At 44.1% G+C, this 15208-nt stretch overlaps 1 protein-coding gene across 5 annotated transcripts in view; it reads left to right on the top strand.

Moving 5' to 3' along the window:
- The window catches only part of LOC109400030 (uncharacterized), a 1200131-nt gene that overhangs the window by 1095497 nt on the left and 89426 nt on the right, over positions 1-15208 (top strand). For 3 of the 5 annotated variants that reach the window (XM_062846297.1, XM_062846295.1, XM_062846298.1), the window contains one exon: positions 14499-14873. The exons of the other annotated variants lie outside the window; for them this stretch is intronic. In XM_062846297.1, coding sequence (XP_062702281.1) covers positions 14499-14873 — 375 coding nt within the window. The remainder of the gene's footprint in view (positions 1-14498; positions 14874-15208) is intronic. 5 annotated transcript variants of the gene reach the window in all.

Below are 15208 nucleotides of genomic sequence, written 5' to 3'. Positions count from 1 at the left end.
GGAACTCCTGTAGGAATTCCAGGGAACTCCTGGATGTATTCCAGGACAACTTCTAGAGGAATTCCAGGGCAATTCCAGGAGGAATTCCAGGGGAACTCCTGGAGGAATTCCAGGGGAGCTCCTGGAGGAATTCCAGGGGAACTCCTGGAGGAATTCCAGGGGAATTCCTGGAGGAATTCCAGGGGAACTCCTGGAGAAATTCCAGGGGAACTTTTGGAGGAATTCCAGGGGAACTTCTGGAGGAATTCCAGGGGAACTCCTGGAGGAATTCCAGGGGAACTCCTGGAGGAATTCCAGGGGAACTCCTGGAGGAATTCCAGCGGAACTCCTGGAGGAATTCCAGGGGAACTCCTGGAGGAATTCCAGGAGAACTCCTGTAGGAATTCCAGGGGAACTCCTGGAGCAATTCCAAAGGAACTTCTGGAGAAATTCCAGAGAAACTCCTGGAGGCATTCCAAAGGAACTTCTGAAGGAATTCCGGAGGAACTTCTGCTGGAATTTCAAGGGAACGCCTTAAGGAATTCCAATGGAATTCCAAGTTGAATTCTTTGGGCTATTCTGGCATAATTACAAGGAAACTCTCGGATTTATTCCAAAAAAAAAACTCCTGGATTATTTCAAAGGAACTTTTAAAGATACTCAAGAGGAATTTTCAGGGAAAGTTTTGGAGTAGTTCCAGGAAAACTTCTGGAGGAATTCCAGGGAACTCCTTAGGAAATTCCAGGGAAACTCCTGTTGGAATTCGCGGATAATTTTTGGAGGAATTCCAGCAGAACCCATAAAAGAAATCCTGGGAAACACCTGGAGGAAATCCATGGGAATTTTTGAATGACATCCAGGAGACGCCTAGAGGAATTCCAGGGAATCTCAAAAGAAATTCTATGGGAATTTATGGAAGAATTCTATGAAAACTTCTTGAAGAATTCCAAGGGAATTTGCAAAGGAAATCTAGAAGAAATCCTTGTAAATCCAGAGAAACTGTTTGAGTAAATCCAGAGGAACTCCTGAGGGAATTCCACGAGAAATCCTGAGAAAACTCCTGGATGAATGCCAGGGAACTCCTGGTGCTATTCCAGGGGAACCTTTGGATTAATTTCAGGGCAACTCCTGGAGCAATTCCAGGGACACTCTTGGAAGAATTCCAGGGAGACGTCTGGAGGAATTCCAGGAGAATTTCTGGAGGAATTCCAGAAGAACTTCTTAGGAAATTCCAGGGTAACTTTTGGAGAAATTCCAGGAGAATTTCAGGAGGAATTCCAGGAGAACTTCTGGAGGAATTCCAGAATAACTTCTGAGGTAATTCCAGGGTTACTTTTGGAGGAATTCCAGGAGAACTTCTGGAGGAATTCCAGGAGAACTTCCGGAAGAATTCCAGAAGAACTTCTGAGGGAATTCCAAGGAAACTTTTGGAGGATTTCCAGGGGAACTTCTGGAGGAATTCCAGAAGAGCTTCTGAGTGAATTCCAGGGTTACTTTTGGAGGAATTCCAGGAGAACTTCAAGAGGAATTCCAGGGAAACTTCAGAAGGATTTCCAGGGGAACTTTTGGAGGAATTCCAGGGGAACTTCTGGAAGAATTCCAGAGAGACGTCTGGAGGAATTCCAGGGAGACGTCTGGAGGAATTCCTGGAGATCTTCTGGAGGAATTCCAGGGGAACTTCTGGAGGAATTACTGGGCAACTTCTGGAGGAATTCCAGGGCAACTTCTGGAAGAACTCCAGGGAAACATCTGGATCAATTCCAGGGCAACTTCTAGAAGAACTCCAGGGGAACTTCTGGAGGAATTCCAGGGGAACTTGTGGAGGAATTCCAGGGGAACTTCTGGAGGAATTCCAGGGAAACTTCTGGAAGAATTCCACGGGAATTTCTGGAAGAACTTCAGGGGAAGTTCCGGATCAATTTCAGGGAAACTTCTGGAGGAATTCCAGAGGAACTTCTGGAATAACTCCAGGGTTCTTGAAATAATTACAGAACAGCTCCTAGATGCATTTTAGAAATTCCTGGAGGAATTTCAGAGAAAATCCTGAAAGAACCCCTGAAGAAATTGCAGGGGAACTCGTGGAGCAACTACTGGAGGGAAACACGGAGAATTCCTGGAGTAATTTCAGAGCAACTTCTTGTCGCATCCCAAGAATTACTATTCGAAGAGAACTCCTTGAGGGATTCCAGATTAATTTCTGGAGGAATTTCAGTGAAAATCCTAGAGGAATTTGTAGGGGAAATCCTGATGAAATTCCCGATGATTACCTGAGCGAATTCCAGAGGAACTCCTGGAAGAGATTCAGGTGAACTTCTGGATAAATTTCAGAGGAACTCCTGGAGGAATTCCAAGGAAACTCCTGGAGGAATATGAAGAGAACTTCTGGAGGAATTCCAGAGAAACTGCTGAAGAAATTGCAACGGAACTGCTGGTGGAATTCCAAGGCAACTAATGGAGGAATATCAAGAGAACTCCAAGAGTGATTCCATTGGAACTCCTGGAGGAATTCCAGAGGAACTCCAATAAGAATTCCAGAAGAACTCCTGGAGGAATTCCAGGGAAGCTGCACTGCAGGAGCAATTCCATGGAAACTTCTGGAAGAATTCCAGTGGATCTTCAAAAGGAAGTCCAGGGTAACTTTCTGATAAATTCCAGGGTACTTCTGAAGGAATTCCAGGGGAACTCCTGTCATCCAGCCAACGTACATTTTCCACCTTCGGAAAAGCACAAAAATTGTCATAACTTTTTTGTTTTTCAATGGATTTTGATGAAATTTTCACAACTTCCCGAAAAACTCTCCTACTTTATGATGCCGGGGACGTGGGTGCCTGGTCCACATAGTTCCGGAGTTATTCCGGATTGTCTTGGGGTACCAAAATTGGCCACATACTTTGCGCAACGTATATCTCAAGATCCCGATGAGGTAGAAGTATAGTGTCCTCGGCGAATTTGTTCAGCAGGTTAAGAACTAACTAGCATCGGCGACTTTGGTTCGCGATTCGGCCGCTAGGCAGTGCCAGTGTCAAAAATGTTCAAACCCTTATATCTCAGAAACCTGATAAGATAGAATGATGCTGTCTTGGGAAAAATTATTCAGCAAGCTCAGAACTATCTGATAGTAAAGTCTTTGGTTTGGGATGTATCCGCTAGGTGGCGCATTGTGTCTAAAAAATTCAAACACGTATATCTGGATACCCTAATGAGGTACAAGCATGCCGTTTTCTGGCAATGGCGTCTTTGTTTCGAGAATCGTCTGCTAGGTGGCGCCAGTGTCAAAAATCTTCAAAATTCTATATCTCATAATCCTGATAAGATAGAATGATGCCGTCTTCAACAAAGTTCTTCAGCAAGCTAAAAACTGGCTGATAGTTGAGTCTTTGATTCGTGATTTATTCGCTATATTATTCGCTACACCGCTTTTGACCCCTGCAGACAAATTTAGTCACCTCACAATGTTGCTTCGTTTTTTCTTCCGGGAATTTCTACAGGAAATTTTCCGGGATTTTTCCAAGAATTTCTCCGGCAATTTCTCTAGGAATCTCTCTGAGAAATTTTCCAGGATTTCCTCTAGGACACACATCAGGAACGCCTGCATAGGGTCCTTCAGGAATATTTTCGGTAATTTCCCCAGGAATTCTTATGGAAATTTCTCTAGGAGTTCTCCAAGAATTCCTGCGGATTTCCTCAGAGAATTTTCCCAGGAATACCTCCATGAGTTCCTCCGGGAAATGAATTACTGCGGGATTTTCCTTATGAATTCCATCAAGAATTTCTCCAGGCTGGATTTCTCCGAGAATTTTTGCAGGAGTTCCTCCAAGAATATCTCCGGGAATTGCTTCGGAAATTTTTTAATGAAATTGTCCGGGAAAATCTGCAGAAATTCTTCTGATAAAATCCCGAAGGTTCGTATAAAAATTCACGGAGGAATTTTAGAAGAGTTCCCGGAGGAATTCCTGAAAGATTTTGGAGGATTTTCTGGAAGGCTTCCAGAAGAAATTCCCAAAACAATTCCTGGAGGATTTCCTGGAGAAATTCTTGGAGACATTATCGGAGGAATTCCTGGAGAAAATCCCGGAGGAATCCCGGAAAAATCACGGAAGACTTTCTGAAGAGATTCCTGGAAGAATTCCCAGAAAATTCCCAAGTCCCAAATGGAGGATAACGTGCCTCTGGAGCCGGCCTTCTGATAGAACATCCCGGAGGAATTGCTGAAAAAATTCTCGGAGGAGTTCTTGAAGGAATTTCCAGAGGCACTCATGGACGAATTCCTGGGGAAATTCTCAGTAAAATTTCCGGACATAATCTTGGAAAAACAAATACGGTGGAATTCCTGGAAAATTTTCCAGAAGAATTCCTGCAGAATTTGCCGAAGGAATTCCTGAAAGAGTTCCTGATGGGAGTCCTAGATGAGATCATGGGGCAATTTCCGGAGGAATCCCCGGAGGAACTTCTGGAGGATGTCCTAGAAGAATTCCCGGAAGATTACCTGAGGAAATTCTTGAGGAATTTTCAGTGGAATTCTTGGATGAATTCCCAGTGGAATTCCCGGAGAAATTCCTGGAAAAAATCCCAGAAGAGTTCCTGTAGAAATTCCCGGAGACATTCCCGGAAGAAAAAACGGAGCAAAAGAAGCAATATTCTAGGGCGACAAACTTTATCTGCGGGGGGTCAAAGACGGTGTTAAAGTTTTTCATCTTGTACCACCGTACTCGACCGTCTACTATCCTGCCAAATGGCTCTTAGCTTGTTGAACAACTACGCTGAAAATGGAATACTTCTTGTTCATTAGGATGTTCATACAAATATTTTCTTAATACTAGACGGAACCTATCGAATAATATCAGAACCAAGGACACCAGATACGTCTTACTTCCTCTTAATTTTCGGAACAATTTGCAGACAGTTTTTAGCTTACTGAAGAACTTTGTTGAAGACGGCATCATTCTATCTTATCAGGATTCTGAGATATGGAAGATTGAAGATTTTTGACACAGGCGCCACCTAGCAGACGATTCTCGAAACAAAGACGCCATTGCCAGATAGCTCTTAGCCTGTTGAACAACTTTGCTGAAAACGGCATGCTTGTACCTCATTAGGGTATCCAGATATACATGTTTGAATTTTTCAGACACAATGCGCCACCTATCGGATAAATCCCAAACCAAAGACTTTATTATCAGATAGTTCTGAGCTTGCTGAAGAATTTTGCCGAAGACATCATCATTCTATCTTATCAGGTTGCTGAGATATAAGGGTTTGAACATTTTTGACACTGGTGCCGCCTAGCGGCCGAATCGCGAACCAAAGTCGCCGATGCTAGTTAGTTCTTAACCTGCTGAACAAATTCGTCGAGGACACTATACTTCTACCTCATCGGGATCTTGAGATATACGTTGCGCAAAGTATGTGGCCAATTTTGGTATCCCAAGACAATCCGGAATAACTCCGGAACCATGTGGACCAGGCACCCACGTCCCTGGCATCATAAATTAGAAGAGTTTTTCGAGAAGTTGTGAAAATTTCATCAAAATCTATTGAAAAACAAAAAGTTATGACCATTTTTGTGCTTTTCCAAAAGTGGAAAATGTACGTTGGCTGGATGAAGGATAAGAGAGTATTTCCAAAATAACTCCTGGTGCAATTATAGGGAAGCTCTTGGAGGAATTCCAGATGTTCTCTTGGTGAATACTTTATTGGGAAAGTTCTCAAAAAATGCTTGTAAATTTTGTGAAAGATGAATCTCTGAAAATCTAAATACTGGAATATTCCCTGGTATGTTTTTAAAAAGCTAGAAAACCTTTGGAAGATTGTTTGGGAAGAATGTTGAGATAAATACCAGTCAGGACTACTAAAATTTTGCATGCAAATATTTTACTGTTTTGCTGGTTGAATTTTCAGAACATTTTCTAATAGAATTGCAAAACTTTTGTTTGTAGGGTTTGTAGGGAACGAATGCCTACCAGAAATCATAGAAAAATTTTCGGTGAAATATTTTGTCTAAGAATAATCCTGTGAAATTCCTCAAGAGATTTCTTATGTAGTTTTTATAAAAATAAAAAAAACTAAATAAGGCTGGTGCACAGCTCTATCATCGTTCCAAATCATCTGCTCGGCTAATCAGTCGATAGAAAATCTTAGTTTTGCAATTTTGTGATTTTTCTTTGACATTTAGGTACACAATCAGGTAATCTGCTGTAAGACCTTTAATTCTACATTAATATACTTAAGCAGCATCTTACATATCAGCAATATTATATTTTAATAAAGATACTTTACCAAATAAGTTGACATTTGTGTCCAATATAAGCAATACGAAAACTTAAATTTCCATCAGTTTTAGTTCACAGTGTGAAGCTCCATACCTTAAAATACTAACGTGCAATCCAACTAAGTAAGTTCAAAACTTTTGACGTCCTCTTCGAACAAAAACACGTTTTTCACCTCAAAACAGCCGCCAAACTCCCGACGAGTCGTGACTTTCTGACTCCTGGATAATTTTGCTATCTCGTTTGCAGAGGTATAGAGTGTGTCAGTGTGTGTGTGTGTGTGTGGGTGTGTGTGTGAGTAAGTGTTTGCTTGAAAATTAACTCACATTAAATTTAATGGCTCACATTTAGCAATAGCAATAATGATAATCACTCCCCCGTATCATCCATCCGCCACCAGCAGAAGGCCCGAATGCGGAACTACCCTTCGACCGAGTGGCAAACAAATTCCACAAGAAGCATATTTGGCACGTTGTTTTTGTGCTCTGGAAGCTACGTCGGAGGGAAATTGATGTTGAATGCACTATAGCGGTGAAAAAACATTTCCGTCGGTCACATAATATTGAATATGCTCGAGAAATATTTCTGATTTTTTTCTGAGTTGAACTTCCTAGCAAAATGAATTGCCAAATTTTCGTAAACATTCGGTCAAATAATTGCTAATCATTGGTAGTGGTGAGTTATCAGACTAGAGCCACGTTTTGCCCCATCCACCCTAATAGTTGTGGGTGCGTTGCTGCCTCGGCAGCAGAAAAGGGTTTCCCTACGTCAAAGGCACACGCTTTGGGTGGTCTTTTCAGAGGAGAATGATTATCACAATGATGAACGTGTGCCAGAGGGGGTTTGGGGTATTGTGTGGCAATGGCAAGGAAGACCACGATGGGGATGGTGATGGTAATGATGATGCTTTATAATTATGATACTTATACAGTTGAGAAGTGTTGAATAACCAACATACACATCTCCGCCGTTTCCTCGTTTGCTCAACACAAAATGTTCTAATACATTAAGTTCCCACAAGTCTGAGGGGGAAATCCTAGACTGACGTGGAGCAGCAAAGGATCATTTTGTATCGCATTTGTTGTGAGGGAATCGGACTTTAGAAGGGTTTGCTAACGTTCGGTTTATTTTGCAAACATTAACATGATTTTGATGGTTAATGTGTGGAAGGTAAGACTTTTGGCATGATTGTTTGATGGGGAAGTGTGGAGTGTGTAAAAGTTGCTAGCATGTGAGACCATCCTGATCAATAATCCAATTATGATAAAGTTGATAATTTGAGATAATATTTTCAAGACAGCTCAAATTTTTATATGTAGTGTAGCCATTAGGGTGACCCAGGCCCACACTTGTATGAAAAACAAAAATTTAGAAAAAAAAATGCCAAGTCTTACCTCCTAAATCAGTTGTTTTGGACTCCCAGAAGCTACCTTCAAAATTTAAGCAAAATCGGTTGAGCCTAAGGGGGCGCTCAAAACGCTAGGAGTTTGTATGGGGAAACTTGGCCAAAAGTATGCAGAATTTTTAAGTTTTTGAATTTTGCCGCTAGGTGGCGCTGTAAGCGTTCAATAAATAAAGCCTTTGGTATTATTGTAGGTGACTATTTGCCAAACAACTTTGTCGAAGACCGCGGAGTGATCCGACGGCTGTAAAAAAAAGTTATACCCTAGACAAATTATTGAGATTTCATTATTGATATTATTCCTTTACATGTATTGGAAAAACAAAAATAAAGATTATCCTCACTTTACCTAGGGTATAAATTTTCTCACGGACGTTGGATCACTTTGCGGTCTTCGACAAAGTTGTTTGGTATATAATCACCTACAATAATACCAAAGGGTTTGATTATTGAACGCTTACAGCGCCACCTAGCGGAAAAATTCGAAAACTTAAAATTTCTGCATACATTTGCCCAAGTTTTCCCATACAAACTTCAAAACGCTTGAAGCGCCCCCTTAGGCTCAACCGATTTTGCTCAAATTTTGAACGTAGCTTCTGGGAGTGCAAAACAGCTGATTTAGGAGGTAATACTTGACATTTTTAGAAATTTATTTTTCATATAAGTGTAGGCCACCTTAGTGACCATGTACTGGGCTTTAATGAGGCCGATGAGTTTCTCATGGCGCCTGAGGGCTCTCCACATGTTTCCGTAATTGAGAGAGTTGAAAGCATTTTCGTTATCAATATACACCACTCTTGGAATGCATTGATTTGCTCCAAGATGATACAGAGCGTGACACATCAAGATTGATCCGCAGCACCTTCCAGGCGTGTGTTGAACCGGCGTCCGATTTATTCCGGGCTTCGTTATCCAACTAGCAATAAGGCCTGTAGTACACAAGGTCAAATATTTGACAAGCAAAGAACTCACGAAACAACATCAGTTTGACACTAATAAAAATTTGATCGAGTCAAACAAGATGTTTAAGCATTGGTTTTGGACAAATATTTGACCCTGTGTACTAACAGCGTAACATGTCGCCAACACGCATGCAAATTGCATGTATGCAAGCTGAATTGTTGCTTTATAATAGTAATGAAAGCTGAATTGAAATTATGCATTACTGTACAAAGGCTTAATCAATTGAAAAAAATAGCCAACGTTCAACCACAGAGAAACAGACTTGCAACAGAGGGCTGGAATAATGCGGTAGCGAAAGGGCAGTAGACCAGCCTCAACGCAGGCAACGTCGGCCGGTGTGGCTGGGAGGAGTCCGGTAATAGCTCTAATATACCGGTTGTATACCGGCGAAAGGGTATTTATCAGGTTATCCACAGCCAGACCATACAGTAGCCGATTGTCGATGGTAGCGGCAGCCACACGAAGCCGGATCTTTCGGTTGTTAGTTCGGTGAGAACTAAAGAGCGATTTAACTAGATTAAGACGGCTTTGGCAGCTGGCCCTAACTACATCGAAGTGATGTTTGAAGCTTAATTTACAGTCGACAGTAACTCCTAAGATCCGGACGGTTTTGCGAATCGGAATTGGTTACTTAGGGGCTGTTCATAAACCACGTAGACCAAAATTTGGCCATCTCAGACCCCACCCCCCTCCCCCCCCTTTATATGGAACGTAGACTTAGGGCCTTGCGGCCTGGTCTATTCCCGGATTTTGGGATAGACGGGATCGCTGTCTGGGTGAGAACGGCGGTGAACTCAGTTATGTCTTTCGGGCTAGAGGCTTGAACCAGAGGTTGAAAATCTCTGTTGTATGTCGCCCAATCCGCAAGGTGGGAGCGGTTCAGCTGTTCCACTGTAATTTTGTTCATCTCCTGAAGGGCTATTGCCCAGAAAGTCATTCACAAACCATTTATGTTCCATTGTAGATTAAACTTGGCCGGCTTGGGCAGCGCCGGGACAGAGTGGATGGGTCTTACTTGTGACGTCCAGCTGGAATTGGAGTTAGTGCTCGAACAAAACAGAGCCCCACCAGTGACAAGTCCTGGCAGTGGACCCACCAAAGGCAGGGATGACCCGCGGCGGAAAAAAGGGATGTTGTTGTCTGTCCTGTTTCTTCGCGGATTTCGGGCTCGAGTATTGGACTTGTTGAATACCGGAATATTCCGGAGGCTGGTGCGCTGGGCTGGGCTGGGTGAGCTGCTTAGGTTGGGTACAGTGAACGGAGGACTTGATGAGCAGCTGGACATGCCGTCCGGGTTTAATGGAGTGCTTGTAGGTGGCTCACTGGTAAATCTAGGATGGACGGAGTGTCTGGAGTCAGCGTTTGGGCAGTGCTTGCTTGGATTCCCACGTTGTCCTTCGGGGTAGCGGGTGGAGTCCGTCGCGTCCCGCTTGAAACCTTCATATCGCACGTCGTCCAGAGTAGTAGGTATAGGGACCTTACTACATGACTCTTCCAGATCTCCCCCCGGCGCCGAGGGTTGTCCGCCAGTTCCGGTGTGAGGAACGTCCCCACGGACGGGGCCTCGGCTACCAGCGGATTTAGCTGGGCATCGAACGTTCTGGAGCTCTTCGTATATATCCATTCCAAGATGCCAGAGTCGACCCGGCGTTTCCGGATGGGAAAGAGCTTCCGGTACGTCGGCGCCCTGACGTTGTTTTTGAGGCATTCACCACCAGTCCGATCTTTGCTGCTTCGCGTTTCAGGCGGGTGTACAGCTCTGCCACCGTTCCAAATGTTCTGGCAATAATGTCCATGTCGTCCGCAAAGCACACAAATTGTCCGGATTTTGTGAAAATCGTTCCCCGGCTGGTCGCATCACACCTTCCAGAGCGATGTTGAAGAGTAGGCATGAGAGTCCATCACCTTGTCGCAGTCCCCGGCGAGATTCGAATGAACTAGATAGTTCACCCGAAACCCTTACGCAGTTTTGCACACCGTCCATCGTTGCTTTAATCAGTCTAGTCAGCTTCTCAGGAAAGCCGTTTTCGTCCATGATTCTCCATAGCTCTGCGCGGTCGATACTGTCGTATGCCGCTTTGAAGTCGATGAACAGGTGATGCGTTGGGACCTGGTATTCACGGCATTTCTGGAGGATTTGCGTACGGTAAAGATCTGGTCCGTTGTCGACCGGCCGTCGATGAAGCCAGCTTGATAACTTCCCACGAACTCCTTTGTTTTAGGTGACAGACGACGGAAGATGATCTGGGATAGCACTTTGTAGGCAGCATTCAAAACAGTGATCGCCCTGAAGTTCTCACATTCCAAATGGTCGCCTTTCTTGTGAATGGGGAAGATTAGCCCTTCCTTCCACTCCTCCGGTAGCTGTTCGGTTTCCCAGATCCAGACTATCAGCCGATGCAAACAGGTGGCCAACTTTTCTGGGCCCATCTTGATGAGTTCAGCTGCGATACCATCCTTACCAGCTGCTTTGTTGGTTTTGAGCTGGTGAATGGCATCCTTAACTTCCCTCAGCGTGGGAGTTGGTTCATTTCCGTCCTCCGCTGCACTGGCGTCGTCGTTTCCTCCGTTGCCTTGGCCTTCCGAGCCTACGTTCTCCACGCCGTTCAGGTGCTGATCGGGGTGCTGCTTCCACCTTTCGATCACCTCACGTCCGTCCGTCAAGAGGCCTTCGTCTTTATCCCAGCATATTTCGGCTCGCGGCACGAAGCCGTTGCGGGATGCGTTGAGCTGCTGATAGAACTTCCGTGTTTCTTGGAAACGGCACAGCAGTTCCATTTCTTCACACTCCGCTTCTTCCAGGCGGCGCTTTTTCTCCCGAAAGAGGCGGGTCTGCTGTTTCCGCTTCTGTTCATAACGTTCCACGTTCTGTCGTGTCCCTTGCTGCAGCATTACCGCCCTCGCTGCATTCTTCTCCTCCAAAACCGTTCTGCACTCTTCGTCGGACCATTCGTTTCGTCGATTCCGTTCCACGTACCCGATGGTGCTCTCGGCTGCGTCGTTGATGGCTGCTTTCACTGTACTCCAGCAGTCCTCTAGAGGGGTCTCATCCAGCTCGCCCTCGTCTGGCAACGCGGCTTCGAGATACTGCGCGTATGCTGAGGCGACATCCGATTGCTTCAGTCGCTCTAGGTTGTACCGTGGCGGTCGCCGGTACCGTACATTGTTGATGCCGGAGAGTTTTGGGCGCAGTTTGACCATCACCAGATAGTGGTCGGAGTCGATGTTGGCGCCACGATAGGTCCTGACGTCGATAATGTCGGAGGAGTGCCGTCCGTCAATCAGAACGTGGTCGATTTGAGATTCCGTCTGCTGTGGTGATCTCCAGGTGTAACGATAAGGGAGGCTGTGTTGGAAAAAGGTTCTACGTATGGCCATATTTTTGGAGGCGGCGAAATCAATGAGTCGTAAGCCGTTTTCGTTCATCTGCTGGTGCCTCCAACAGCTTACAGCCTCCATAATGTCCGTGGATCCCCTGAGTTTGGATTTTTTCTGCTGACACCTGACCCTCTTCTGAGCCCATGGCTCAAACGGACCCGGAAACATGAATATCGGCTAAACGGCAACTCATAATGGACCCCCAATCGGACTGGAAAAAGGAACAAGAGCCACACATCAATATCCTCGTGTTCATCATTCTACCATGGACAGAGTAGAAAAGTGACAGCAGCGCAAAAGGCAACCTGTTCGATATTAGTGGACAAAAAGAGCTGTAAATCAGGTTAAGTGTTAAGAATAATGAAGGGGCTTCACAACACTGTGGTTCCAGGCCCCTACCTGTGGCACTGAATCAAAGTTTGTCCCAACTTGAACAGAATAAGATAAAGATCGTAGACCACGAGTTTAGAGATTTTTTAAGCCTTGCATTGCGATTTCCGAGCGATAACTTCGAGTTGATGAGCACTACAACGCTGTTGAAGATCTACGATCAAACAGTTTCGATTCTGGGTTAGAAAAAATCGATTATTCACCAGTTGAAAAGTACGCAAAAATTCTGCTCTTCTGTCTCCAACAAAAAAAAATCGAGATCTTGTCATTATATGTTACCAGTTTGGATAAAAAATAATCGTTGCGCCTTCTTTGTTGCTTGTTTTGTGCTTCCTCTGTCTGACAATTATCTTCTCTTGCCTGTGGAATTTGTTGAACAGTTAACTCAACACGAATGTCATGATATACCATCTTCAATCAAAAACATTTCCCAACAATTCACTTAAGCGAAGAAAATTCAGTTCATTGAATTTCAATATGAATTGAGCGGTCCAGACGAGCATTGTTTATATCTTCGTCTACACTTATTGTCACAATAATTATCGGTTGTAATTATTTTATTTCATCCCACAGAAACGTATTTGCAAATAATTAAATTCTTCCCCGTCAGCGGTAGCCATTAATCAGCACAAGATTTATGAACTTCAAAGAACAACCTCAATTGACTCACCACTCCCCACCTTCCCATCATCGAAACCAAAATATGCCGCTGTTTCTATCAAACAGTGTGAAAGAAAATAAGCGCAAAAATCGCCCGTGTATTTCCGCGAATAAACCTCCCTAAATGACCGCGATGACTTCGGGCCAGTTTGGGACAATGCCACAAATTTGTACTCATTGTGCTTTATCCCGTGCGATACAGCAATTAATATCCTCTCGGATGGTGGCCGTTTCGGCCGCCGCCGACAAGCCGTCGTTCAATCCTTTTTGGTGCATGCTGAATGCTGCACATACCCTCACACTACTACTGTCGAGAATATTATAACCTACAGGGGAAAAAACGGATTGGATCTCGTAATGCGTAATTTATGACACAGCTTAATGATTTCATTGTTTCAACAAGCCTTTAGGGAAGGGTTAATACAAAAAATGTGATATTACTGCGTGCAATATGCATGTTTAACAGAGCAGTTTGCCCTGAGATGTGCGTTACATATGTTGAAAATTATTTGAATTTATACAACGAAACTAATCTTCTATTCGAGGTCCAAAACCTTAAAATTTGTTACCAGATTTCATTTTCGTCTCTGCGTAGAGTGTGTCCCACCTGCACTTTCGCTCCTGAATCTCTGTCGCTTTGGGCTTTTTAAGAAGTCAGCGTTGGAGATCCAGTTGTGAAATCATCATACCGCCAGCATTGGTCAATGAAGACAAACAGCCGTTGAGTGCTCGCAAATGATACACACCACATTTCACTGGCGTACAGCAGTACAGATATCACCTTTGGTTTGAAGCTAAGGTTGGATATTGGATTTTGGTCTGATTATTCTGCCAATATGGACACCTAGATCACATAGATCTACATATACTTAAGAGTTCAACATGGATTGAAATCGTGAAACTGTAATGAACCCTGTTGATGTTTCAGATGCACCTGAAACATAAATATAAACTCACTTGCCAAATTAATTGTTTTACCCAACCAACATGACTCCCTGACTACAACTGAACGGACAAAACTGGAATCCAGTAAAATTATGCTTTTGTTTTGAAAGAGTTTGTTTGTGCTGAACAAATTCCGATACCGGAGGCTCACTTATTTTGTTTTCGTTTGTAGATTAATATATAAAGTCTTAGTTTCGTATTGATTTTCCGTTGGAAATTTATTTGTCATTTGATACACATACCCAAATGTATTTTTTTCATATCCGTGGTTTTACAGAAAGCACTATTACAGACCCTCCTGTATATATCACCTTGGTCAGAATTCAGTGAAACCACACGTCAATCAGCCTTTAGCCAGACATGAACAATCGAGGAAAATTAAAACGCGAAAAATCCTCGCATTAAACAAATATCAAAAAACCAACAATCAAAAATCGCAACCGCACCAAAACTCCAGCCGTCTCTTTCCCTCTCTTTCTCTCTTCTCTCTCTATCCCACTTTTACATCGTTGCAGTGCGAGCAATGGGCATGGACGATAATTATCATCGCTTGTTGGACCAGAACATGGCACTGATCGAGACCCCGCTGGTGGCACCTGCCCATGCCTACTTTCCGCAGCACTTCAAGACGGCCCTGTATCCGTACAACATTTCGGGTTACCATCGGCAGCACCAACATGGCATGCACGGTGGTCACTTTGGGTCGCCACATGGCAACGGAAATGGACACAATGGCCACAATGGTGGCGGCATGGAGTACGGGTATCACTTGGAGGCTTCGGTTGCCCCGGCGGTTGGCAACATCCTAATCAGTATGGACGGAGAAGATGATGGGGCCGATGCGGCCATCGAGAACGGAAAGTTCTACGACAACGCGGTGGAAAGACACAGTAGGTACCACCCCGATTTCCCCCGAAACAAACTATCATTGTACCAAGACGCTCTCGGTTCTGAAGCTCAGAGACGGCGTGCACCCAGTATCCTTGGCCCAGGACCCAGTGTCCATCACACGTAGTTTCGCTAGAGCAGGCTCGGAATGTGCTTCCGCCCGATATTCCCACACTCTCTTTCGCTTGCAGGTCCTTTGTGTTTCTTGTAAGTACATGCGTGCGTGTGAACACCCCGAAGATCGCTCCTTCGCAGAAGTTTGCCCGGATTGTGTTTTTTGGTAGTTTGTAGTAACAGGCCTTATATTTGTTTCCGGTATAGTTTTTGAGTTCCCCTT

The sequence above is a fragment of the Aedes albopictus genome, chromosome 1 (assembly GCF_035046485.1).
Source record: "Aedes albopictus strain Foshan chromosome 1, AalbF5, whole genome shotgun sequence".
Taxonomy (NCBI): domain Eukaryota; kingdom Metazoa; phylum Arthropoda; class Insecta; order Diptera; family Culicidae; genus Aedes; species Aedes albopictus.
Note: the sequence above shows the minus strand (reverse complement) of the source record. Positions and strands in the feature narration are given on the sequence as shown.